This window comes from Uranotaenia lowii, chromosome 3 (assembly GCF_029784155.1).
Source record: "Uranotaenia lowii strain MFRU-FL chromosome 3, ASM2978415v1, whole genome shotgun sequence".
NCBI lineage: Eukaryota > Metazoa > Arthropoda > Insecta > Diptera > Culicidae > Uranotaenia > Uranotaenia lowii.
This window is the reverse complement of record NC_073693.1, coordinates 201,624,374-201,649,338: the sequence shown is the minus strand read 5'-3', so window position 1 is coordinate 201,649,338 and position 24,965 is coordinate 201,624,374. Positions and strand designations below refer to the sequence as shown.

General features: G+C 34.1%; 2 protein-coding genes across 2 annotated transcripts in view; one reads left to right on the top strand and one right to left on the bottom strand.

Moving 5' to 3' along the window:
- Positions 1-22,901, top strand: part of LOC129758234 (UDP-glucosyltransferase 2-like) — a 43,118-nt gene extending 20,217 nt beyond the window's left edge. The window contains exons 3-5 of the mRNA XM_055755704.1: positions 3,951-4,390; positions 12,779-12,998; positions 22,366-22,901. Of these exons, the coding sequence (XP_055611679.1) occupies positions 3,951-4,390; positions 12,779-12,998; positions 22,366-22,663 (958 nt within the window). The 3' untranslated portion in view covers positions 22,664-22,901. The remainder of the gene's footprint in view (positions 1-3,950; positions 4,391-12,778; positions 12,999-22,365) is intronic.
- Positions 1-24,965, bottom strand: part of LOC129758233 (serine proteinase stubble) — a 617,997-nt gene that overhangs the window by 202,585 nt on the left and 390,447 nt on the right. The window lies entirely within an intron of this gene.

The window sequence follows — 24,965 nt, the reverse complement described above, 5'->3', positions numbered from 1 at the left end:
TTTTGAGGTCAAATCAGAGTTTTTTCAATGAAACCGGGCCGGATCGGACTTTTAGAAAATTTTGTAATTAATATCCGGGCAAGCTTAATATACACTCAACCAAAGTCATGAAAAGTAAAACATTATGATGTTGCATTTGAAAACATATTTTTTATTGCTCATCCATTTGATGTTAAAATGTATAAGCTTTCATATAGTTTTCCACTATTTACTTCAGCATAAAGCAGTTTCCATGCACTACTCCTTGAAAAAATTTAAAAGATCGATCTTGCAGTTATATTCACTTGCTCCCCCACTATTCAACCTCTAAAATAAAATATCCAAAAAATCATCCCTTACTAAAACCACCGTAAGTTACATAAAGTTTACTCTCAATACTATGGTCACATATTGCTTCAAAGTTCATGAAAGCTGAAGTTATGAGCTATAAATAAGATGGAATATCGAAAAAAGTAGTCTAAAAAATCAAGTGTTCATTTCACCTCTTGTAAAATCTGTTTAAGAGATGGAAAAATTGTTTTTAAAATTCATGTTTTTTCTATTTTGCAATCATTCCCAAGCAACCAAAAGTCCCATAAAACAGGTACAAAAACGCTTACTCAGCCCCGTCATTGATATGAAGTACATTCTATGCAGCTCAAAATTTAAGTTCTTATTGATACTTTAAAGTTCCCAAACAAGTCTTAATGATCTTCTATTCAGCTTCCAGCGGCCTCTTAATTCAGCTTCCAAAACATCGAAAAATGAGCGAAAAATCTCTCTCTATCTCAACTGAACCCTTGGCTTCGGTTCATATCACCTTCTCTTGATTATTTATTGTGTTCTATACCGGTGCCCCCATGATGCCACGCGCCGGATTCCAAACTCGACAAATTGCTCAATTGCTTCTTTCCCACATTTCCTACATATATCCCATCAGAATGGTCCCTCAATTACTAAATTACTTATTGAAAAAAAAAACTTGCCCGGCTTGGGGATCGAACCCCGACCTTCGTGGTGATAATCGAACACGCTACCAACAGACCACGCCTAGATGTTGTTCTAACTGAAACTAAAACTCGAAGTGGTGATTTGATTTTGAAAGCACATCAATGCACTTTTTTGACTTACCAATACTAGTTTAGAGCACTTTTGTGCCATTTATGTGACTTACCAAATCCCGTATTGAGCACTTTTGTGCCCTTTTTGTGACTTAAGTTCCGTATAACGTACGTATAGATCACTTTTGCAACTTTCAAGTTCGTTAATGAGTACATATAGTTCACTAATGGGAATTGTTCAAAATAAGTCACATACAACGTACATATTAATCACTTTTGCAACTTTCAAGTTCATTAATGAGTACATAAAGTTCACTAAAGGGAAGTTGATTCTCTTTGTCAGCCAATATGTAACTTTCAATGCCTTCATTAATGTAAATATGTGACATTTGGTTGCTTGGGTTGTAATGAAAATATCATGAATTATGTAGCCGTATTTTTAAACAATCTTTCCATTTCTAAAACAGTTTTTACAAGAGGTGAAATGAAAACAACGTTTAAAGACAACTTTTTTTAAATTTTTTTTTCGCCAAAAAATCGGTAATGTGAATTGTTTTTTTATGTTCCATCGTTCAGCTTTTAACGTGTTTTAACTTCAGCTTTCATGAACTTTAAAGCAATATTTTTGAGTTAACCTTATGTGACTTACGGTGGTTTTAGCACTGACCATACTGACTGGACACTCGATTTCGTTTTCTGGATAATTTTTCCGACAGTACGCAATATCGATTCCAGAGTGCGCATCGATCGATTTGAAGAAATGCCTATCCCAGTTAGGAAAAGCCACCCAACTTAAAAAAACAGGCAATTTCGAAGATAAAATCGGGCTAAACAGGTACATTTTTCCTACGGGGCATTTTTTGTCAAATTTTTCAGGTTCGTCACCTGCCGTCGGTATTTCGAACCCACAAAATCTGACAAAAAAAAAATTAGAAAGAAATTGGTGGAATTTTTGTTCTAATTGTCAAGTCATTGTGATCAGTGGTAGAAGCTTCTAGTCTCTGTGTTTGGGAACACAAAAAAGTGCTTAAAAATCAAATATAAACATGCTTCAAATAGTTTTTTAATGGGGAGTTAAGCACTGGACACCAAAATCCTTACACATTGATAAAAAACGTATGAAAACTCGCAGTGGTGTTGTATAAAAAATCGCAGAGCTCAGTATATGGCCAGGCTGTAAAAAGCATCATCCCCATTATGGGCGATATGACATTGACAATATGATGCTTATACCATATTCGTTTTCTTCATTACGCCATACAAGAACGAACATGATTCGTCGTCAGTGTATTGCTACCTCATTCGCTCACACGCTCTTCCACAACACTGACAGATTCTTCAGTGATCCATTTTCACATCAAATCTTGGGCCTTACCTAAGCAAAACTAAGCTCATAAATAAACGAAAAAAATACAGCGAAATGTGCAAATCTGATTGTGACCTGGTGCAAACCAGGGCTTAAACGTATACCTATCTACGCTATTAGTTTCTTGGATGAATCTTGAAGTCAATTTTGCTGCAAACATTCTACAAAACACCAAAAAACAGTGTTTTACCTGTTTTGATAAGTACTTTTGTTTCTACAATGTTAGAAAACCGCGCTACCTACACATGTGAGTACAGTTGTTCGACCATTGTTTGTTCTCGATCCAAAAAAAAGACTTCCTTAACTCTGTTGGCCCACTTTGGTGCCTTCAGATGACATTTGCTTACTAACTGGTCTCTTCAATGGTATTTTTCGGTATTTGGTGATGCAGACGGACTTTAAGACACCATTTAAAGTGGATTCACAATTTTTTATCTTAAAGGTCATTATCAATTTGTTTTTAATATATTTTATTGGGATTTAAAGTCTTATGATGAATCAAATTTTCGATTTTGGGGAAGATCTGAAGAACCCCGGCCAAAACCCGTCAGCTAATAAAAAAAATACCCACAAGCGTTAACAAAACTCACATTCAATTCCAATCCACGAATGCCATACAGATGGTAAAGTGTCTCAAATAAAAAAAAACATTCACATCAAATAGACATCTATTTAAGAAGCCAAAAGCCAGTATCTAATGTTTCTCCTTTTTAGTAGCGTCACATCAGGAGCAAACCCCTGAGCAAGAAAAAAAAAATCGTGATGCGAAGGAACGAAAGTAGATCGTTCGTTAAATTTAAAATTGCTCTTTAATAGTTCTCTCCGTCAAACAAAGCTTCACTGTTGTAAAAAAATCTAAAAGGCTGAAAAGTGGCATGATTCAACGACGTTAAAAGCCTTCACCCTTAAAACCGCTTTTAATAATCTCGACTTGTACGTTGTTTACCTCGATTAAAGGACGGCGATATACATATGTATAGTTAGTCTAATAACACTGTAAACCCTGAAAGTTGTCACAAAATGACTAAAAAAAATTCTCCCAATTGATGATATACCAAGTTAGAAGGGGTCATTTGAATTTTGTCTCATAAAGCTGTGATTCAGCCTTAATAAGGACTTCAGTTAGTTTTAACGTGATTTAGCGTCATGTAACAAACCTATATCAATCGATAGAAAGGCTGTTGAAACCTTGATATAATTTAAACTTACATATGTAGATGTATGTTGGAATTCCAAAAGAATGTTTACTATGCGAAAATTAACACAGTTTTAAGGTTTTATGAGCGATTTATAGGGGCATTAATAGTAGCAATCTGTTATTCGTACCTGCGTTTTGATTGATGGGTACGATTTTTATAGCCCGAACAGTAGATGGTGAGAAATAATTTGTTTTCAGAGATCGGCTGCCTTTATTCAGAATGTTCTTTAGTAATCATCCAATTATGTTTATTCTCATAATGAGAAGTATAATCCAGATGTACGTGCGTCAATCATTGGGTTAGGTAATTAATCCTGTGCTTATCATTTTGCTTCTTCCCGATCAGCTTCTACTACTACACGGAAGAGATTCCGCTGCAGAATTTGATTGCGAGTAAACATTTCGGTCCCTCCATTCCGGATTTGTTCGACATCGAACGGGGAGCAGATCTGCTGCTTATCAACGCGTACCAAGCTTTGGGAAATGTTCGACCAGTTGGACCAACTACCGTTTATTTGGGAGGAATCCACCGGAAGCGTAGTTTGCCGTCTTCCAAATCGGAACTATCCGTCGAGCTGGAACACTTCCTGAAACATTCGGATGAACCGATTGTGTATGTGAATTTGGATCTGGATCCGGTAGTCGATCACTACAGGGTGGATAAGATCATCAAAGCACTGGAACGGCTCCAAACCACGGTCGTTTGGAACTGGAACCAGGGACAGCTAGTTAATACCAGCGCCAGAATCTTCCAAGCCTACAATCTGCCACAGGAGGAAATACTCGGTAAGTTGATTAGCAAAATTAATCTCAATTTCTCTGCTTACTTGTTATTGAAGAAATTAGAGAAACGTGCCTTTAAATTTCTTTATGATATATGATTATTCTTTAAACCAAAGCTACTCAACGGCACGCAATCAACAAATTGGAAAACATTTGTCGAAGATAAACCTATCATATAATCTCCAAAGTCACATTTGCCATCACATCTGTCCTAAACACCGGCCGGCCGGCCGGTAAATTTAGATAAACGCTCTATCAGCAGCTACAAGTTGTTTTTTACCATTTTGTTGTTTTTTTTGCTACCACAGATTACGCATTCCATTCGCGTACACGCAAAATTTCATTCCGGGGGCCCGTCATCACCAACACTTTTACAATGAGACGATGGGTTCCTACCACGTGTTTTGAATCGTTTATTACGCCGTAGAAATGGGGAAGGAAATCAAAGTCGAACGGGCCTAACTGAAGTTAACGACTTTTTAAAATTAAAATACTTGAATTTTGTCTCCATAAACCTGTAAAGATTGCTACAAACGATTTTCCGTTCACCCTTTTAAACTATTTAGATCATTTTGAATTCAATCACCAGGCATCTATTCCTGGCTAGTCGCCAAATTTTAAGCCGGCTCGAATGAAACAACAATCAGTTCGTTTGAATTAGAAACGAGAAGGTAAAAAAAATCAGCAAACCCGTTCCGTGGGGTGTCTACATCATCAGGCTTAGCAGGGACCTTGAGTGGGGTTTTTTTTTTCTTATTTCTGCACTTTTATTATTACCTTCTACTTGTTGTTGTTCAACCGGTGTTTGCAGGGGTTGAAAATATTAGAAGATGAAAACGCGCCCACCGAGTTTATCAGTCAGTGGAACTTATTTTGGCAACAGACTCGAAACCATGTTGGTTGAACTTGAACCCTGGCTGACGTTGTTGATTGATAACTTGATAGACTTGGATCAGCTTTAGAAAATGGTAAAATTTATGGCGGGTGTGGTTGCTTTCACTTCATTTCACAAGGCAAGTTATAAAAATAAAATTTGAAAGTGACGAAGTTGCCTCTAGTCAGGCGGCTTTTCTTTTCATGGAACTTGGCAAGTAGTTGATTTATCAGATACATTTAATTTCTGTATTTGTTCATCACATAACATTTTTAATTTTTGACAAAAATCCGGCTAACCCTTTAGTGCAGAGTTTTGTTTTAAAAAATCCTAATATTTCGGAAACGCTTGGATATTTTTAAGTGATGCATGGAAAGCAAAACTCCTCAGATCGGCTTGTCCAGTGAAAGAGACTGTTTTTTTCGTCTGCTCCCCCCAACTGTGCGGGGAGATTTAAATTGCACTGAAATTAAGAGTGAAAATGTCAACACATAAGAGTGAGCAAGAGTATTCATTCACATCCGCTAATGAAGAGAATTCCCTTCTCCGGATCTTCTCTTTGATCAGAAATCTATTGCGCATTATGTTGAGAAGAAATCTGAAAGCTAACACAGTTTATGCTTTATACGTTCACGAGAAAAGACGCTGCTCTCCGAACCAAAGGTGCCAGAGGTGTCTTGATTTTTGAAAAGCCGTTCTGATTTTTCAAAAACTGTCCTGATTTATGAAAAAAAAAATGCTAATTATAATTGAATTTGTTAACCTCTTATACCGATGGTAATCTTCGGTTCAGATGATATTTGAATGGCGTTTTTTTCGATGTTAACTACAAACCAAATAACTTCTTATCTTTTCGGTTGCATAAATTAAGGCGTTTACAACATCGTTAAGTCGTCTTAATTAAATTTCGCTTAAGAAGGGTTGCATTTCATTTCCACCAATCTACTGGTGTCCTGAAAAATCCATTTTTTTTCTTCGCGGTGTCCTGATTTTTTTACTAAACCACCTTGCACCTCTTCTTCGAAAGCTATCTATTGCAAGAAAAAAAGAACCCCAAAACAGCAAACAGCAGTGAGCATGGTAGCGGGGCAGAAATTGTTGTTATTTTTTCTACGTTGTGTGGTGGGAGTCTAAATGTATTTTTTCTTCATTTACACTAAGTTGTATGACTGAAACACTAGGGCGCTCTTTGTTTAGAAATCTCTTTTTCCCACTCAGATGCGAAAGTTCTCACACTTGTCCCCCGTGTCACTTACAGCTCGTGTAAACTCGGAAAACGAGTGGAGCACGATCAGCAAAAGAGGATTACACTCGGAAACCGAACTAACAAAAAAGTATTGTTTTCTCCCGGCTTTTTGTTGTTAGGGAGGCGACCAACCATGAAATGATGCATTGCCAAAAATATTCTAGAAATTAAAAGAAATTATCTCATCGAATTTTTAATTACGATATTTCAATGTATGTGTGTGATATCGAACCAAATGTTAAAAAAAAGGATAAAATCAAAAAAAAATCTTTTGAAAAATATAGTTTTTGGAAAATCGCTGTTATTAATTTTGATTTGCAAGTTCTATCAAATTTTTCAATCGCAGTCAATCACAAACACCTTCCTGCACCCATTAAACAAGACTTGGGAGAAAATTTCCAAAATCGTTTTGAAATTATTAAAGAATTTATTAATTAATTTCTCAATTTTGATAGGCCAAAACTTTTAAAATACTCAAAATAATGTCTTCAAACCTTTACAGTTGTGTTGCTTGAATTTGAAAGTTATATTTTTCTCTGTATCCATAACTATTATTCCCATTTAAAAAGAGTCATGCATTAAAGAGTTATAAACTCTTTTGAAAATATCTAAGCATGACATTTTATGAAAACAACAATTACCGATTCTTTTGAATAGGAAAATTTGTTTCTCACGCATACAACTTCAAAAAAGACTACAATGTGGAAATTTTTTAGTAAGCCTAAAGTGAAAGCCACCACGTGTTTTGACGCTGAAGCCTATTTTTTTTAAATATAAACACTTAAAGTACCAATATGTGTTTTGGTTACACATCGAAAAACATGGACGAAGTCGGGGTAAGTTTTCAAAAAGAAAAAGTTACCACTACATTTTAACATAAATTAAAAGTACAATTTTCACACAACTCGAAAATTTTGCGAGTTATATTTCTATGATTATTTGAGCTTCTTCCATCGGGAAGATAGTAAGGAAGGAGCGGGGATTTCACACAATTTTTATTGCATATATTGAGAAAAATTCTAGCAAATGGAACTAAATTTGGCATGGAAGAGTATTTGAGAACAAAAAAGGTTTATATCGATATCTGGTGTCACTCCCTCCTAACCTGGGGCATGGGAGACCATATGATAAGAGAAATCATAATTTGAAACCCCTCAGTCTTCCATTGGGGACAATTTTTGCTCAACTCGAGAGTTTATCTAAAAATGGAGCCAAATTTCACATGGAAAAGGATTTGTTTGAGGCACAGCCCTTCTTCCAATAAGTTTTTAAGAAGAAGGAAGGGGCCCTCACACAATTTTGTTGGTATAGCTTGAAAATTTATCAAACGAATGGAATCGAATTTGGTATAAGACGGTATTTGGGAATGTCAGCTTTCTCCACTTTGAAAGAGGGAGAGGGTGGAGAATTTATAACAATAAAACATACATTTTGGCATAATTTATGAACTCATGTAGATAAATAATTGATTTCTTGAAAATAAAATTTAAAGAACAAGTTTTACTAAATAATATGGAACCATCTTTGTGCATATTTCAATTCGAAACTCCACCTGCTGTTCTCATTTTAAAATGGTTTTCTGATTTATACTGAAATTGATTCAAAATTATACCTACGATAAAAATTGAAAATGTAAGTAATTTATACCAACCTCATTTATTTTAAGAAGGTGTTGAAAAGCACATTCGGGTCAGCTAGCTAAGAATAAAAATTGTTACATCCAACAGTAAGTATCATCATTTGCATAACTATAGAATTTTTGGAAAAAAGCATTATGTTACAATAAATTTAAAAAAATTACAAAAAATCGTAATTACGGATCAAAAATTTAATTTACTTTTCAATCAATCTCTGTCAAATATATTAAACCTGGAGATTTCATAATCAAGACGCAAACTTCTTAAAACAAATAAATGCTCAACTCCGAATCACTAAACTCTATTCTACCAGATTTCTCGATGTGAATTGTGTATATCATGAATTTTTATTACAAAAGTGCATTTTGCTTTTATTTTCAGAATATAATTAAGAGACTTTCTCACAAAAATAATACGTTATTTCACATAACTCAAGTTACACTTCATGCCAAGTTCACTTGATTACAAAAAAAATCATCCAAATCCCCTTAAAAAAATGTATGTCGTTTTATTTTTCAAGTTGGCTTTGTGAAAGATTTAACAATTTGAGATAAATAGGTAATTTGTATTGGTATTTATTAAAATTTAAAATTTAGCACTTCTGTATACCAAAACATGATTGCCTCATACAGATTACTATTTAAATATTTTAAAGATTCGGTTATATATTTTGAACTGATTCATTCTAGAACAAACACTTTTAACTCGACTTTTTTTATTTTGTTAAGAATCTTTTTTTTTTCTTAAAAAATCAATTTAAACATTTGGACATAATGTATACATAAGGAAAAAAACGATAAGGTTTTTTTATTAAAAAAAAAAAACTGGTGAAAATTTGTTTTTTTTTTGGAACGAAGGGGTTTAATCTCATTGAAATCAGTTTTGATGAAAACTCTCTTATTTTGCTCCGATGCTGTCAGAATTGCGCTTTACCTGTAGGGGAGAATGAGGATACTTGAACTCTAAGGATACTTGATTCCTTCGCTATATCTCAAAACAGGAATGCCTTACAAATATCAAATGTTCAAGAAAAAGGTGCCAAATAGAACGAAACAACAATGCTGTTATCTCAACAAATTTTAAAAATCTTATTTTTCGAGTTATTGAACTTTGTTTGAAAACATTAAACAAAATGTGATCTGAAGATTTTTTTTGTTTCTCACATGAAAAAATAGTAGAAAAAAAATTTATTCCATAATGTCAATCGTTAGAGTACAAAATAAGCTCTGTAATGCCATATTTCCAAAGCAATAGTGAACTCTTATTTTTTTAAAATAAGTTTTCCAAAATGTATGTAATGAGAAAAATCGATCCCTAGAGTCCAAAAAGATATATTTTTCTTCTGAATAGATCGTGATTATTGGTTATCATCTAATTACTAATATCTGTCCAATAACTAATATTTATCCAGTATTAATCTGATAAAAAGGAATAAAAATACAGTAGGGGAGAATGAGGATACTTGATCCCTGGGGATACTTGATTCCTTAGCTATATCTCGAAACTGGAATGTCTTACAAAGATCAAATGTTCTAGAAAAATGTGCCAAAATGAGCAAAATAACAATGCATGTAGTCTAAAAAATTTTAACAAAATAACTGTGTGAGTAATTGAACTTTGTTTGAAAAATTTCACAAAAAGTAACTTGAAGATCTTTTTTCATCACTTTAAAATGTTCCTTGCATGGGAAAATTATGAAAAAAATATTTGTTTCAATGTATCAATCGTTCGAGCGTAAAACTTCATAATGCCATATTTTCAAAGCAATGGAAAACTCTCAACTTTTTTCAGAAAAAGTTTTCTAAAATGTTGATTATGGGTACAATTGATCCCCTCGAGTTGGGTACAATTAGTCAATTAGCATTCTATCTTGGGGTTTTGTTTGATTTTTATGCAAGGATTAGGGCTTCCTGAATAAAAGATCAGGTCTCCTTCAATAGGGGATCAAATCTCCCCTAACTTCAGAAAAATCGCAATTTTTTTACTCCCATGAAAATGCTTCTAGTTCATCAACGGGTTCAAGTTCAAGGCTAATTTTTGGAGCATAGAAATTTGAAGTTTCGAGCTGTCAGAAAATGTCAAAGACGGCGAGTTGCTAAACTTTTCCAAAAAGATATGGTGAAAATAAGAAAAGGGGATCAAGTATCCCCACTTTCCCCTATTTACCTTAACACAAGATAACTGCGCCTTAAAGTATGCAACGGTACTAGGGTTCGAGACAAACTTTTAGAATTCTCTTTATCTGATACTTATAAACTGTGAAATGAGAACTAAAATGGCAATAAATATTCAACGGACCATTTATCTTCGGATTGCACTAGAGTTTGGCCTAAATTAAGGATCAAGTCTCTTTTAGTAAAGGATCAAGTCTCCTGTAACTTAAAAAATATCACAATTTTATTAGACTCACAAAAATGATTCTAGTTCATTTACGAATTCATGTATCGATCTAACTTTCTGAGAGTAAAATCTTGAAAGTACACGCTGTCAGAAAATGCAAAAAATGGTGAGTTGCTAAATTTTCCCAAAAAGATATGACGAAAATAAGAAAATGGGATCAAGCATCTCCATTCTCCCCTATATATAAGAACGGTTGTTAGTTTTCAATGCTAAAAGAGAGATTTATTGTCATTATTTGTTTTCCTAATTCTTTAAGAAGTAAAAGGTCTATTTCGGTGTCCTCAGATGAAGTTGCAACAAGAAGTAGGCTACAAAATTGTATTTTTTCTAAATATTTGGTGATGTGGCTCTTGAACACTTTTTTTTATTATATTTGAAAATATAATAAACTTTCAATGTGTTTTGATGTGCCATTTTCTGATTTCTGTTGGAATATGACAAAGATAATAATATAGTCTTCGAAATACGATTTGAATTAGTTTACGTAAAAATCAAACCCCTATATAAAAAAATATTTTTTTACAAATCTGCGAAAAAAGCAATTGTTTTTGAGTCGGCAAATTTACCAAATTCAAAATGTTGAAGAAAATATGAAGACCCCCGGCTCAAATTGTCAGATAAAAAAAAATTCCTTTGTACATCATTGATTGGGTATCAGCTTTTTTAGGAAAAAAATTTAGTGAAGTTAGTCAAAAAAGTTTTTTTTTACCTTTTGAACCGGGAAAATGTGTTGGTGGTCTTCTGATTAAAGGCTCTGGCAATACAATTGCTCATTATTTCTGATTATAATATTATGTCTAATCTCTAAAATACCCACCAACATTTACCTCGCAAATCTTTTAATGTGATTGCATAAGTGTAGGCGATTTTAATTTCAAGTTAAATCAATTCAGAGCAAAATATTGATTGAGAAGATTTTGGTTTTAATTTTTAAAATCTAGAATAAAAAGAAGTTAAGATAACGATTCTTCAAAAACTAATGATAGATATACCATTCTAGATTTCGGAAAATCCATCTGAGAAACAAATCAAAATGAAGAATCCACATTGTCTATATGTATAAATCACGGAATTTTTAAAAGAAATGCGTAACAAATGCACGATACAACAATGTTGTGTAGAAGTTGTTTACTACTCTAAATCTAAATTCCACGTCCTGTTATTTAAATGAGCTTCCAGAAGATCAACAGGTATAGTTTCCAAAGTTCAAACGGTTGACTGGAAACTGGTTTGCTGGAAACTGGACGGACATTCAAATCAAAACAACTTTGATTTTGTCTTCGCTGGCGTTTTCTCAAGTGTGAAGTTGCTTATCGATTATGTGTGTTGAAACAATGAAAAGTAACGATCGAAATTATTGGCAAATGATTTTTCACATCCGTTAATTAATAAAATAGAACAGGGTTCTGCCTAACAAATTAACTAATATTTTTCTACTTAAATTTAAAAAAAAATTAAGAAGTTCTTAACTTTTTGAATCAGCGGTTTTTCTGTCCAATAACCGTTTGAAATACTAAACCGCGGCAACGATGCGGTTTGGAGCCAGTTTCCAGCTTAATCTATCAGCCAAGCAGCTACTACCTATACCAAACAAATTGCGTCATAGGTGTAGGACGCCTAACTTGTTTTTATTTATGACTTTCGCGTCGTGCAACGTGGTCTTGGATTGGGGGCTCGTCTCCCGTGCGCGAGAGCGTTGTTGTTTTGAAAAATATGCATTCCATTAGCGGCGATCGCTCAAGTTGCAGTAGGTTTTAGATGTTGTTTATTTGTCCGTTATTTGTGCAAAAGTGCATGCGTACTCGCCTAGTTGATTTACTCGTTGCAAGTGCTGCGCGCGGGTGTTCGATATCATAAACTTATGGTGTTCTTACACGTGACTTGGACAGGCAAATGCGAAATAGTGCCTATCTAGTTGCGCGGTAAACAAGCGCGTCTGGGAATGTGTTTTGCAAAAGTTGTTTTGTTGCCAGGCGTACGACGGACGACGCCGATCAAAACAAGCTCGGATTAGAAGAAAGAACAATGTCTTTGTCGCCTCTTGACTTTGAGAACCAAGAAACGGAACGAGGCGGGGGTGGCCGTGACCCCCGTGCTTGAAATGGCCACGGTCATTCTTATGTGACTCTGCTACTGTTACAAAACGGATTTGATAGTCTTGCCAAGATGTTTACAAGAGCTGCACCCTCTAACTTGAAAATTTATTAGATTGTTGTTTTCTCTCTTTTTTGCAGCCCACCCGAAGGTGAAGCTCTTCATCACCGGAGGCGGTCAGCGGAACATCGAAGACGCAATCCACCATCGGGTTCCGGTACTGGGCATTAGCTATTCGAGCTCACTCGAACACTATCTGCGGCAGATCGCCAAAAACGAAGCCGGCATCATATCGCTGATCGACTTCGAAACGCAGGCCACCATCATCGAGAAGCTGCAGGATGTGTTCGAGATGGAAAGGTGAGACAAATGGAAACTACAGTTTCAAGTGTATCGATCTAGCTGTACTCAATTAATGATTGGTGGTTTCGGGAACATTTTTAAGTTTTACATGGAGCATATTTTGGTATAAAATTTATTTCCGAGGGGTCCATCGACAGTGAAAAAAATTGTCACTTTTTTGTTATTCAAATTAGTGATTTCATTCTAAACATGTAAAGTTGAATTTCTGTCAGTCTGTCTGTTTCCATGGACTCGGAAACCATTGAACTGATTAGAATCAATTCTGAATCATTCTGATGCCGGGGAAGGTTCCTATAATGGTCCAATTTGAAAAGGGAGGGGGCCTCCCAAATAATAGAAACATGTTTGAGAAGTAATAAAGCAAAGGGAACAAAATTTGGCATGCAAGAGTATTTGATTAGATCAAACATTTCTAAAATGGTATGATATCCCTCCCTCCTTCCAATTGAAATGTTGAATGAGGGGGTTCATATAGATAATTTAACAACCCTATAAGTCGACCAAATCGAATTAAATTTGACATGGGAGGACATGGCCGTTGGAACGGGAGGGTTCTGGGGGTTAAACACCCCCCATGAGGGTCCAGAAATGCAAGCGAGGTATTCTACTCTACATCTAAAATTTTAAATTCATAATCAAATTTTGTTAATAGAGTAAGATAATGTAAGAGTAACCATCTAGACAAAAACTAGTCCCAAAACCTCGAAAACCCATCCCAAATTCAAAATTCTGCAACAGTTTTTCAAAATTTTCTCACTCGTTCATAGAAATTCAGGTCTGAGTATTAAATTTTAAATTAAATTGAACCCATTTCGGAGGTTCTGGTTCCATATTTTCAAAACCACCATCGAATCTATTTTTTCGTATTCAGTTCAGGATTCTTGATTTTCAGTTCGAATAATCATAATAAATAAGAAAAGATAGACTACTTTGAAATCCTGGTTCTTATTTGCTTTTGAATTTCATATTACATTTGAATCAAGTTTTTCAGGCATTTTCAATATTTTTATAATAGGTTCCCGAATATGATAAGAAGAAAATATTTGTTTAGTATTAAAATTCCAAGTTCTTGAAGAAATGGTATGGATTTGCCCCATATTGGAATGATTGTACTGACAGGTTAAAATAGGGCTTTTTCATTTTCTTGATTCTAATAAATCGGAAAAGAGACAAAATCACTTCCAACATCTCTGTTCTTGGTTCGAAATAAATGCAGTAGAACCCCGCTGATCCGAGGTTATCAGATAAGTCAAACTTCGGGTTACACAAAATTCAAACTTTTAAAGCTTCCGCATGGTGATCCAAAATAGAAAATTTATATTCATCATTTAAAACTCATATTTGAGTTCAAATCTGGATTTAAGACTCTGAATTTTTTTTTGTACATTTGAGAAATCGTATGGAAATTCGGAAACAGATTCAAAGCTGCATTTTAAAATTCAGGTTAAGAATCCAGATTCAGATTGCAGATTCAAAATTTAAAAAAAAGCTTTGGCTCTTAAATGAATTATACAATCAACAAAAAATGATGAGGAATTCAAGAGATCATGACCTTAAAAATTTGTTCGTCAATCCAATTTCCAGATTTAATTTTTTAAATCATCTAGAGTACCTGATCTTCACCAAGAAAATCTGCACAAAATTACGGTGTATTGCTTAACATTTAGTTATTTATTTATTTATTTATTTATTTTTTTTTATCATCATGTGTTTTAAGGTAATTCAATTCCTTATAATTTACTACAATGTGCGCTGCTTGGTATAAATTTTGGTCATTCTCTAATTTATGTTTTGGTCCAATAACAATTGTTATTGTTATCAATATTGCTGTTTTTTTAAGCCACATTTCAAACCAAAATCATAAATTTGTATCAAGCAAATTGGATCCAAAATAGTTTTATCTCTTACTTTTATTTTTGAAAATTTGATTTATTTTCATCCATGGCTAAAATCTTTCAATTTGCAAAAGATTGGGCTTTTTTGATTTGGGCATAGAATAAGTTTTTTTTTCGAAAGAAATTAAAGGCTTCCCTAAAAAAAACTTATTTTATTCCCAAATCAAATAAATTTGATCCACCACACTCTTAAACAAATTCAAAGATTTAAACGATCAATGAGGTTTCATTGAAAAAAAAATTGACTCGCCTTTTAGGTTTAGGACCAGTTCTCTAAAGTTACGATTCAATACGAGAACTTTTTATTTTAAAGTACATAAAAAATCATATATAATATAATTCTATTTTTTTTATTTGTGCATTTTTGGGCAAAACTTATTATAAAAGTCAGTCACGAAACCCCCCCCCCCCCCTCCCCCATGAGTCGGTTATTCATACGGCTCTGTGGGAGGATCTTTGGACATGGGAAAAGATTTTATAATTCTTTGAGACCCCTTTCTATTTACATTGGAAAGAAAGAAGGGAGGAGCAACCATACATTTTTTTGCGAAACTGGATATCTAATCAAGCAATTGGACTAAAATTAGATGTGCGAGGTAATTGGGTGAATGCAAAGTTTCCAAGATGGTTTGATGAGCTTCCCACCTTTTATTGGAATAAAACAAAGTGGGACGGGGCTCCGATACATTTTTGTTTCATAGCTGGAGGTAAAATCGAACAAATGGAACTGAATTTTGCATGGGAGGATATTTAGATACGAGAATAGACTGTGTGAGTTTTTGAAACCCCTTTTTGATTTTGAGGAGTTAGAAAGAGAGGAGGAGTCACCATACAATTTTATGTAAGATCCAGAAAATAACTCAGTCATAAGACACTGAATTTGGTATTATTCTCTGCTTATTTGAGACCCCCTTTCTTCCATTGAGTGAGATAGGAAGAGGAGACGGGATCTCCATACATTTTCTGATACATACCTGTAGAATTTATCATATTAAAGAAACCAAATTTAGTATTTCCGAATATTTGGGAACTAGAAATGTTTCTATGCTTGTTTGAGAACTCTCCCTAATTCCAGTGGGAAGATAAATAGGAAAGAGGAGCTTTTAAAACAATTTTTTGCATAACTCGATAGCTTTTTAAGCAAACTGGGCCGAGTTTGGCATGGGAGAGTAAATGGAAACGAGAGACTTATCCCTTCTTTTCAGTGAGGAGATAAGGACTGAATTCGAAATTAAAATGCAACACGTTGTTTTGTGAACAACATTTTTGGGCAGGATCGAGCAAAATCCAGATGATTCCCATTGGGAGACCCAAAAACAGCTGGAAATCAACTGTTCGACCAAAATTCACATGGTGAATCGTTTAAGAAGTCCGAATGGATCCAACAGTGAGCTTAAGTTTGAATAAAACTTGTTTGAAGATGATTGATTCCAAGATGTTAAGGAATGTGAGAGGTTTTGTCAAGCTCAATCCAAAAATAACAATAGAGGAAGGGATAAAAAATGATAAATTTTGCTGACTGATTCGTTTAGCTGATCAATAAACACGCCTAACTTCATTTCTACAAGGTAGAAAAGCTGCCCCCGGTAAAATAAAAAAAAATACCGTGGTCAAATCGTGTGCAAAATATTTAGGCTGCGGTCAGCGGTCATCTGGCAGATTTCCAACAAGAAAATTTTTCGTTGACTAGTCTCGCCTTTAAAATAAATAAGGAGAAGTTTAATGTCTAGTACCTGAGAAGGCTAACGATCTGTGAAAACTTCAAATCGCTCAGTGTTTTATAGCGATTGACACGATGAATAGCTATAAATATAAAGAAAACTGTCTCCAAATGCAACCGTTTTCTCTGCAAGCACTTCAATAGCTCCCATAAAGTATATACTGTGTTTAAATTGGATCTGGAATCGTGCCATTACGCAAAAACTGTGGTGGAGTGACAAAATGTCAAATATGTTGTATTGTGCCGAAGGAGGACAATCGGCTCAATTTGTTATAACTTTGAGAAAATTCAAAATTTTGAATTATTTTGAAGGTCAAGCTTCACGAAACAGAAAACTTCAGCTGAATCAAAGCAATCGAAAGATTCCTTTTAATTCAACCACGGTAAAAGGAATCTTTCGATTGCTTTGATTCAGTTGAATCATTCAACCAAGTAGGCTCATACCACAATAGAGAGAAAACTTCAGCAAAAATAGCCTTGATTTGAAAAAAAGGGTGGTTAACAGTATGCATTATAGATGGCGCACGTATTGCCCAAATATTAAAGATAAAAAAAAATTTTCATAGGAAGCTAACTCAATAACCACCAAACAGAATATCAAAAAATTTGCACATGTATGTATGTATGTATGTATGTATGTATGTATGTATGTATGGTCCCCCCATCGGTAGCAAGGTCCAGCCTATGTCTGTGTGGCTTGGCCTTCGAATTGACTTCTAGGGCTTCCACGGCCGATGGTTCGTCGAGAGAAGGCATCCAACCCACAGAAACCTACAATGGTTGGCACTCCACTCCGCTTGCAATAATTGCTTTGGCCTATCCCCAGATGCATTTTCTCTGGTAATTATAAAATACAATGGAATAAGTATATAATGATATAATAAATAAGAAATATGATACATATGAATATAAAAATAATGAATTACAATAAAAATATAGAAAATGAGTAATATCAATTATAAAAAAAAAGTCTGATAATTATAAATTTAAAAAAAATGTCTTTTAAAAAATGATCCAAAATGATGATGGAAAATGTAAAACTTTCTATTCTCTGATAAATTTATGAAACAACCGGATGATAATAGAATGTGTAAATCATTAAACTCATCACCATTATAACGAGGAAGCTCTGATTATGAATAAAACGAAGAGGGTGAATTTCATATCATAAGACCTATCACAATTAACTAGGCGGAAATTCTATAACACACGATGCAATAATAAATTAAATAAAAATATATTTGGCCGTTTAGGTACATGTCACCTCGAAATGATAAAATAATAATCAAATGAATGTGGAATGTGAACGGAGGAATAGTTTAAAGCTGAAATAATAGTATTGTCTAATTCAATGCTCTAAGATAAGATGTATCTACGCCAAAACTCAATTTTCCACTGACAATTTAAAATTTAACTAGAGAGCGCCATCTATGGAATTTTAAAATTTGGCAAACAACACGAAAAACGCGTTGATTAGAGACACGCAACCCTTTATCAAATCAATCTTTCAAAACTTGGCTAATATTACTTCATTATTGATACCTTCTTCAAATCATGATTTCCTAGCCTGAATTTCATTTTTTTTATGATATAAAAAAGATAGAACTTAAACATTTCTTTCACCTTTACATGAGCTTAACAGTTAAACAATGAAATATGAGAATAAAAAAAAATACAAAAAGAAACATGATACACATTTTACAGCTAACAGGGAATTCCTGAAAGATACCCAAGTAACCATAAGCACTAAAACATAGCCCTTAATCAACACTATATTCCCATATATAACTCTGAAATAATGCTTGTTTTGCACTATATGCGTATACAATGCAGATTTAATGCTAAAAAGGCGAAATAGCGGGCTGAATAAATGCTATCACGACATAGCCTTTAATAAGCATTACAAATGCTGAATTAGAGCACCATCAAAACGTCATTTTTCGCCAGCCGTATAAAAGCATTAACAATGCATACTTAGAACACCCTTTAATTTTTTAATTGATTGCTCATGATTGATGTGAAACAGAAATTCAAATTAGGAAATTATTCTTTGATTTTTTTAAATGAACAAAAATTAAAAAATAAAAACATTATCAACAACATCAATCAACCTGCTGAATGAAGGATTATGCTTGCTTAATGAAGTGTTCTATGAAATGAGAAGTGATTATAATTGAATTATGAATTACTTTTGATGAGTCTCGAACCGAGGATCCCGCAGCAGACTTTATCTTTCCTTGCGCCTTTACCATTCCGACCACTCTTGTTGCTGATAAGGTAGGTGAAAAAACCCATACTTCAAGTACTGTTCGGGTCACACAACTTCATAGACAATGTGTGCATGAGAAATGTATTGGAAAATTTTTTAAGAAGACAACTGCAACTGCCCTCTCTGTTTGTTTTCGTTTGCTGTCGTGTTTACTCACACGCAGCAAATGTGAAAATCACTCTTGTTTACATTCGCGGGTTTGACGTTTTTACGCTTTATATAAGCATTAACAGGAAGTTCTAGTGCTACAGTCTTAATGCTTGTTAACTTTATATAGTAGCTCTATATGTGCATATAGTGCTACCAGTAGTGCTAATTTTTGTTATTGCTTCTATGCATTAATAATGCTTATATAAAACTAAAAAGCATTATGAATGTTGATATAATGCTAACTTGCATTAGAAATGTTGATTTAATGCTCATTAAAGGTTATGGCTTAATGCTTATGGTTACTTGGGTAATGTGAAAACAGATAAGAATTTATTACAATGTGAAACAGCTCATTTGAATATTATTATTTTTTTTTTCTTCGATCTACCAATGTCGGTAGCACTAAATTATAAAATAAAACCACACAAAAAACCATAAACTGCTCGAAAAAGTTTGATGCGCAATGATGAAAAGTTCTGGTCGCACAACATATACGACATACATGAATTAAACAGTGAGAGTACTGTAAAGTAAGTTGTTCAAACAAGCGAAGACGCAAACCTTCTCAAATTCCGACCACAAGAAACTTTCGTCAAGTCAAAGGCTACTGCGATTGGAAAAATATCGCCCTCATTCAACGGGCGTATATGGCATATACTATCTATGTATAGGTTATAGCATGGTACAGATATCGAAAATGAAAAAGACACGAATAAACAAACTTGGCTCCAAGTTCGTAAATAAGTTTTTTTGTTGATAAGACTACTGCCATCCTACAGCTTTTTGTGCGATCACTAAAACTTTCCCTTCTCATACACTGCAAAAATTCGACACTTAAAAAGTATATTTCCCTGCACATACGTCTTTAAAATTGCTCTACACATAAATTGTATTAAAATACTATAATATTTATATGCCACATTTACGATTTATATCCGAAATATAAAATTCATTTGTTGTTGACACATAAATTCTATAGATTTCGTCTTTGAAAATTTTCACATTCTCAAAATGGCTACCCTTAGAAAAGTTGGCGTGCTCTTTCCGATAATGACCCAAAAAACAAAAATAAAGTGAGTAGTATTCGATTTTTTGAAATAATAATGTGTACATATTTTATTGGTTCATTTCATTCTTTACTACAGATACATATTGTTGATCGTTGTCGGGCGGATAGCTCAATTGAATGGATTAATTTGTAATCTGGCTCAGTAAAGGTAAGTTCATTGCTAATTTGTTCATCATATTTTACCTCACATTTATATTCGTTTACAGGGTATCCGACACCAGATGAAGAAAATGAGGTGTCCCCAATTTCTTCGTTTTCGTTCCAGGATAGAACAAATATTTTTAATTAATGAAAGGAATTCGAAGCAACAAGATTCATTTTGGATACAAAAAATTTTTTTTTTTAAACATGAGGCCAGAAACCGGATTTAACAGTAAGTCCAAATGTTTTACAGTGAAATACAATTTAAAATAATAAAATCATGATTGAAAATCGAAATCGATAAATTTGTTAACTTTCCGAATCCCATTCCGAATACGCTGAATCCTTGCCTATTTTAGGGCGTTTACAAACTGGTGTAGTACACTTATAATGTTTATGTGTGTAACTTTGTAATTTTTATGTGTCGCCTGGATATGAAATGCCGACATATTTTTTTTATATGTGAGTCACATTGCAAAAATCTATATAGGCTCACACATAGCGCTGATGTGTGGAATTTTTGCAGTGTAGATCTATTTTGCAGCACAAAAATAGTTCATTTTATGAGAAATAAGTGAAAAAAAGAATTGCCTCACCGGGTTTCCGTTTGTCTTCTTCTACCATCCTCATCTCGGTTGAACACGAATGGACATGTTTCTGTGTTTGCTGGTTTTAAACACTTCCGCTTATAGCAAAGTTATTTGCTCACTTGATACACCCCGAATAATTGCGTTCACTATTTCTTTCTTCTCGCCAAACCACATTGATCGATTATCAATAAATAATAAAGTTTTCTTTTTAAACTCCATCAGTTTAGACACTGGTTCAAAATCTCTCCCCCATCATTATCTCAGTCAGCAAAATAGCTCCTGCTATCAAAGACACCATCTTCTGCCATTTTAATTTTTTTTTTGCGACCCCTTTTTACAAATCACTTTAAACTGATACTCCTGTGTTTAAAGATCTGATTTGAAAATCATCGGAAAACAAAACTAGAGCACTTATTCTACACTTCCCCGGATTGACTTTTCGGATACACGGAATAAATTCACTTCTATTCGATACCACAATTGACCTATATCGCAGCAAACACAACGAACGACCGCCCGGCTCGAGCCCTCACAAACGAATGAAAATATCAAAAAATTTGCACATATATAAAAAAAAAATTATTATGTAGCTTTGCTGAAAATTTCATTGATTTAGTTAGATCCATGCATTCAAAAGTGATTCACAAATCAAATTGTTGCATTCATTTCGAATACACTACTTAGAAAAGGGGAGAGGTGTATCCGTACAATTATTTTTTTGAGAAAACTCGAAAAATGATCTAGCAAATTTTCCATAGAATGGATTGGATACGATTCTTTTTGTGTTTATTTAAAAGGTCAACAAATTTGAGCGATTTAATTGGCGAAGTCTGCAAGAATTTTCCAAAACAAAATCAAATTAAATAATTGTTTAATGAAAAACAAGTGCTTTTGAACGATGCTTTTATATTCAGTCTTCCTGCCCCAAATGCATGTATGGGATGAAGTATTGTTCTAGTTTCTGGTTTCTGGAAAATAAAAACTTTAAATAACCTAAATTATCTACATTATTTAATCGGCGAAATGCTAATTTTTTCAAAAGTTCTCACAAGAAGCAAGAAAACAGTAATAGCTTAGGAATTAAGTCACCCCAGATATCATGTATATTTTTTAATTTTTCCAACATATCCTTCAAAACAAGCGAAGACACTAGTTGTTTCCAAAAAAAGCCTCGAAAATGATACACAGTGTATTGTTTTATAAATAATTTAACCGAATGTTTGATTAACATAGTTTGATAAGTTCAAAACGGCTCAAACATGTGGCGTTGCGATTACATACTCTAGAAATGTGTGTATTTAAAAAATAAATCACACCACAATTTTTCGCCGAAGCAAGCTCACCGAGCTATGCTAACTCATTATGTCAACTTTGTTCAGTAAACCTTCAACGGTTCACGTCATCAGGTCTCGCGCCGCTTTCGTAGGTGTCACAAAAAAACCTCTCGTTAAATTTCGCACCCACACACATCCAGAACAAACAGAAGCATCTAATAAGCTTTTATTTTCGTTTTTGTTCATCTTCCCCCAGATACCAATCCAACATGCAGCGACTGGCTCAACTTTTGGCCGATCAACCGATGAGTTCCCTGGACCGGGCAACCTGGTGGATCGAGTACGTGATCCGGAATCAGGGAACTTCGCACCTGCGAACGCCGACAATCTCGTGGTTCCAGTACCTGATGCTGGATGTGACACTGACGATCGCGGCCCTCATCACCCTGGCAACCCTAGCCGTTTGTTACGTTATCTGTCGGGCGGTGCGTTATTCGCGTAGTCTTCCGTTCGAAATGGTAACACGTGGTAGCCGCAAGTGCAAACGGTCGTAAGCGAGCTGTTGCCTACCGATAGGCGTTTTAGAAATAAGCGCTACTTTTCGTAGCGTTTCAGTTTTAGGTGACGAATGAAAGTGTCCGTAGAATGGGGCTGAGCCCAACCGGGAATGATTGGTTGACTGAGTGGAAAGCCGTTATTTGAATATTAAACTTGTCACTTTATTTGTAAGTCGAATAGTTACTAAACAACCTACTGTTAAAAAACCTTCATGTGATACTAGTTTTAAGAAAGATGAACAATAAAATCTTTAAAATAATATGAGATGTTCTTTTATCCGAATGCCGAATACTATCATTGGAGTTCTTTTCTCTGCAATTTCATTTCATTACCAAGTTAAATCCTCGTAAATGAAGAAAAAACCGCTCGTTGTGCATCGTTGAATACAGTATATAATATTTAATATTTCAAATAATTATCTATTTATTATAAGCATGCAAGAGTTACTCCCTCAGATTATTATCCGCGATTTCGAAGCTAATTTTTGACAGATCGTGTGTGTGCAAGAAAATGTAAACAAATGGGTGGATATACTAGGTGGCCGTTCAGATACCACGTGGACAGAAAAATGAGATTTTCGACCCCCTCCTCCCCTTCCGTGGACAAGCGTGGACATTTGGCAAACCCCTACCCCCCCTCCCCGGATGACCACGTGGACACATTTGAAAAAGTTTTTATTTCAAATATCTATAATTTGACAGTCAGAAAACACCACTTTTTGCCTTTTTGTTATAGAAATGGCTGATTTTGTAGAACCGAATAAGATTTTCCTGATATAAAAGAAATTTAAAATTTTAAAATTTCCTCATTATAATATTTATCACTTTGCTTTGAAGTAACTACTTATTGTTTAAACTTAAACTGGAAAGGTATGCCATTTTAAGATTTTGATATAAACATCTTAATATTTATTCACCTTTAGTAAGTATTTTCAAAGTAAGTATGTCCACGTGGACATGACCCAAACCCCTACCCCCCTCTCCGTGGACAAGCGTGGACATTTCCATACCCCCTCCCCACCTAAGTTGTCCACGTGGTATGTGAACGGCCCCTAGCCTGTAATAAATTATGATTTTCTTTGATTTGGTAAGGATTTTCAAAAAATTGTGAATACATGCTTAAAGTAAAAGTTTCAGAGATTATTGGAGCTATAGGTGAAAATCTGTATGTGCCGTGATGCATCGTAAATCGACGACAAAAATATGTTTTTTTTTACTTTCCCAAAAACCTCTCGGAGTATTTCACATATTTTTGAATGAAAAATTAAGCCAAGTGCACATTTTCAATTGCAATTTGTTAAAAGAGAAGTCAATTAACATTTCTTCAAAATTTGGAAAAGCCCCAACAATTGATAAGCTAGAAATTTCTATTCAAAAATCCATAGATTTTTGCTATTTTCTACTTAGTTTTCTTCTGCAGCTGCATACAATCAGGCGTAATAATTTGGAAGCTGGAGGGTGGATTTTGATATTTGATGGTGGTTTAAGTGAATAAAAACAAGATTCTCGAATTACTACACAATTTTAGATTACTTTTATGCTGTTCAATTGACATCGTTCAATGGATATTATCATGTTCTGTCTTTTAATCGGACCTTATGGTCTGATTTTTTTTGGCGAAACTTATTGAAAATTAAATCAATGCAACCATAAGCCGGCCAATTTGCAATATTGGTCAATCGAAAAACTTTTAAGAAAAAAAAAAAACAATGTGTACATATGACAATGTTGATTCATTATTTTTATTTTCACTGCTTTCCGTCGCACGACATAACTTGATGCATATCATTCCTAAAATTCACTCGGTCCATGGTAACCGTTTTCTAATTTCTTCGATGTTGATCAGATCTTATCAGATAAATATACGATTGCAAAACCCTGTTTTTTTAATAATTTATAAATAAATTTATTATTTCAAGATATAATTGAAATATCCTGGAAGAGAAAACGGAACTTAAAAAAAATCGTTTTTTAAATAATTATGTCTCAGCATAGAAGACTTGGTTTTTACTTTGCTTTAGTTAAGATTTGTAAAAATGCTTTCTAAAAATATGCAAAAGTCCAATATTTGATTAAAACGCGGTGAATCTGTGCACTCATAGTGAAAAACCATGTGTATAACACAAATTTTAATTTTAATCTATAATAGTCTTTATTCTTTACCTTCATCATGCAAAAAAATGAATTTTTATGAATAGCGGTGAATCCATGCACCCATGATAAATTGCTCTACTGATAGAAAAAATATGCTTCAAACCCTACAATATCAGGTATATATAATTTATAGGCAAAGTGTTGA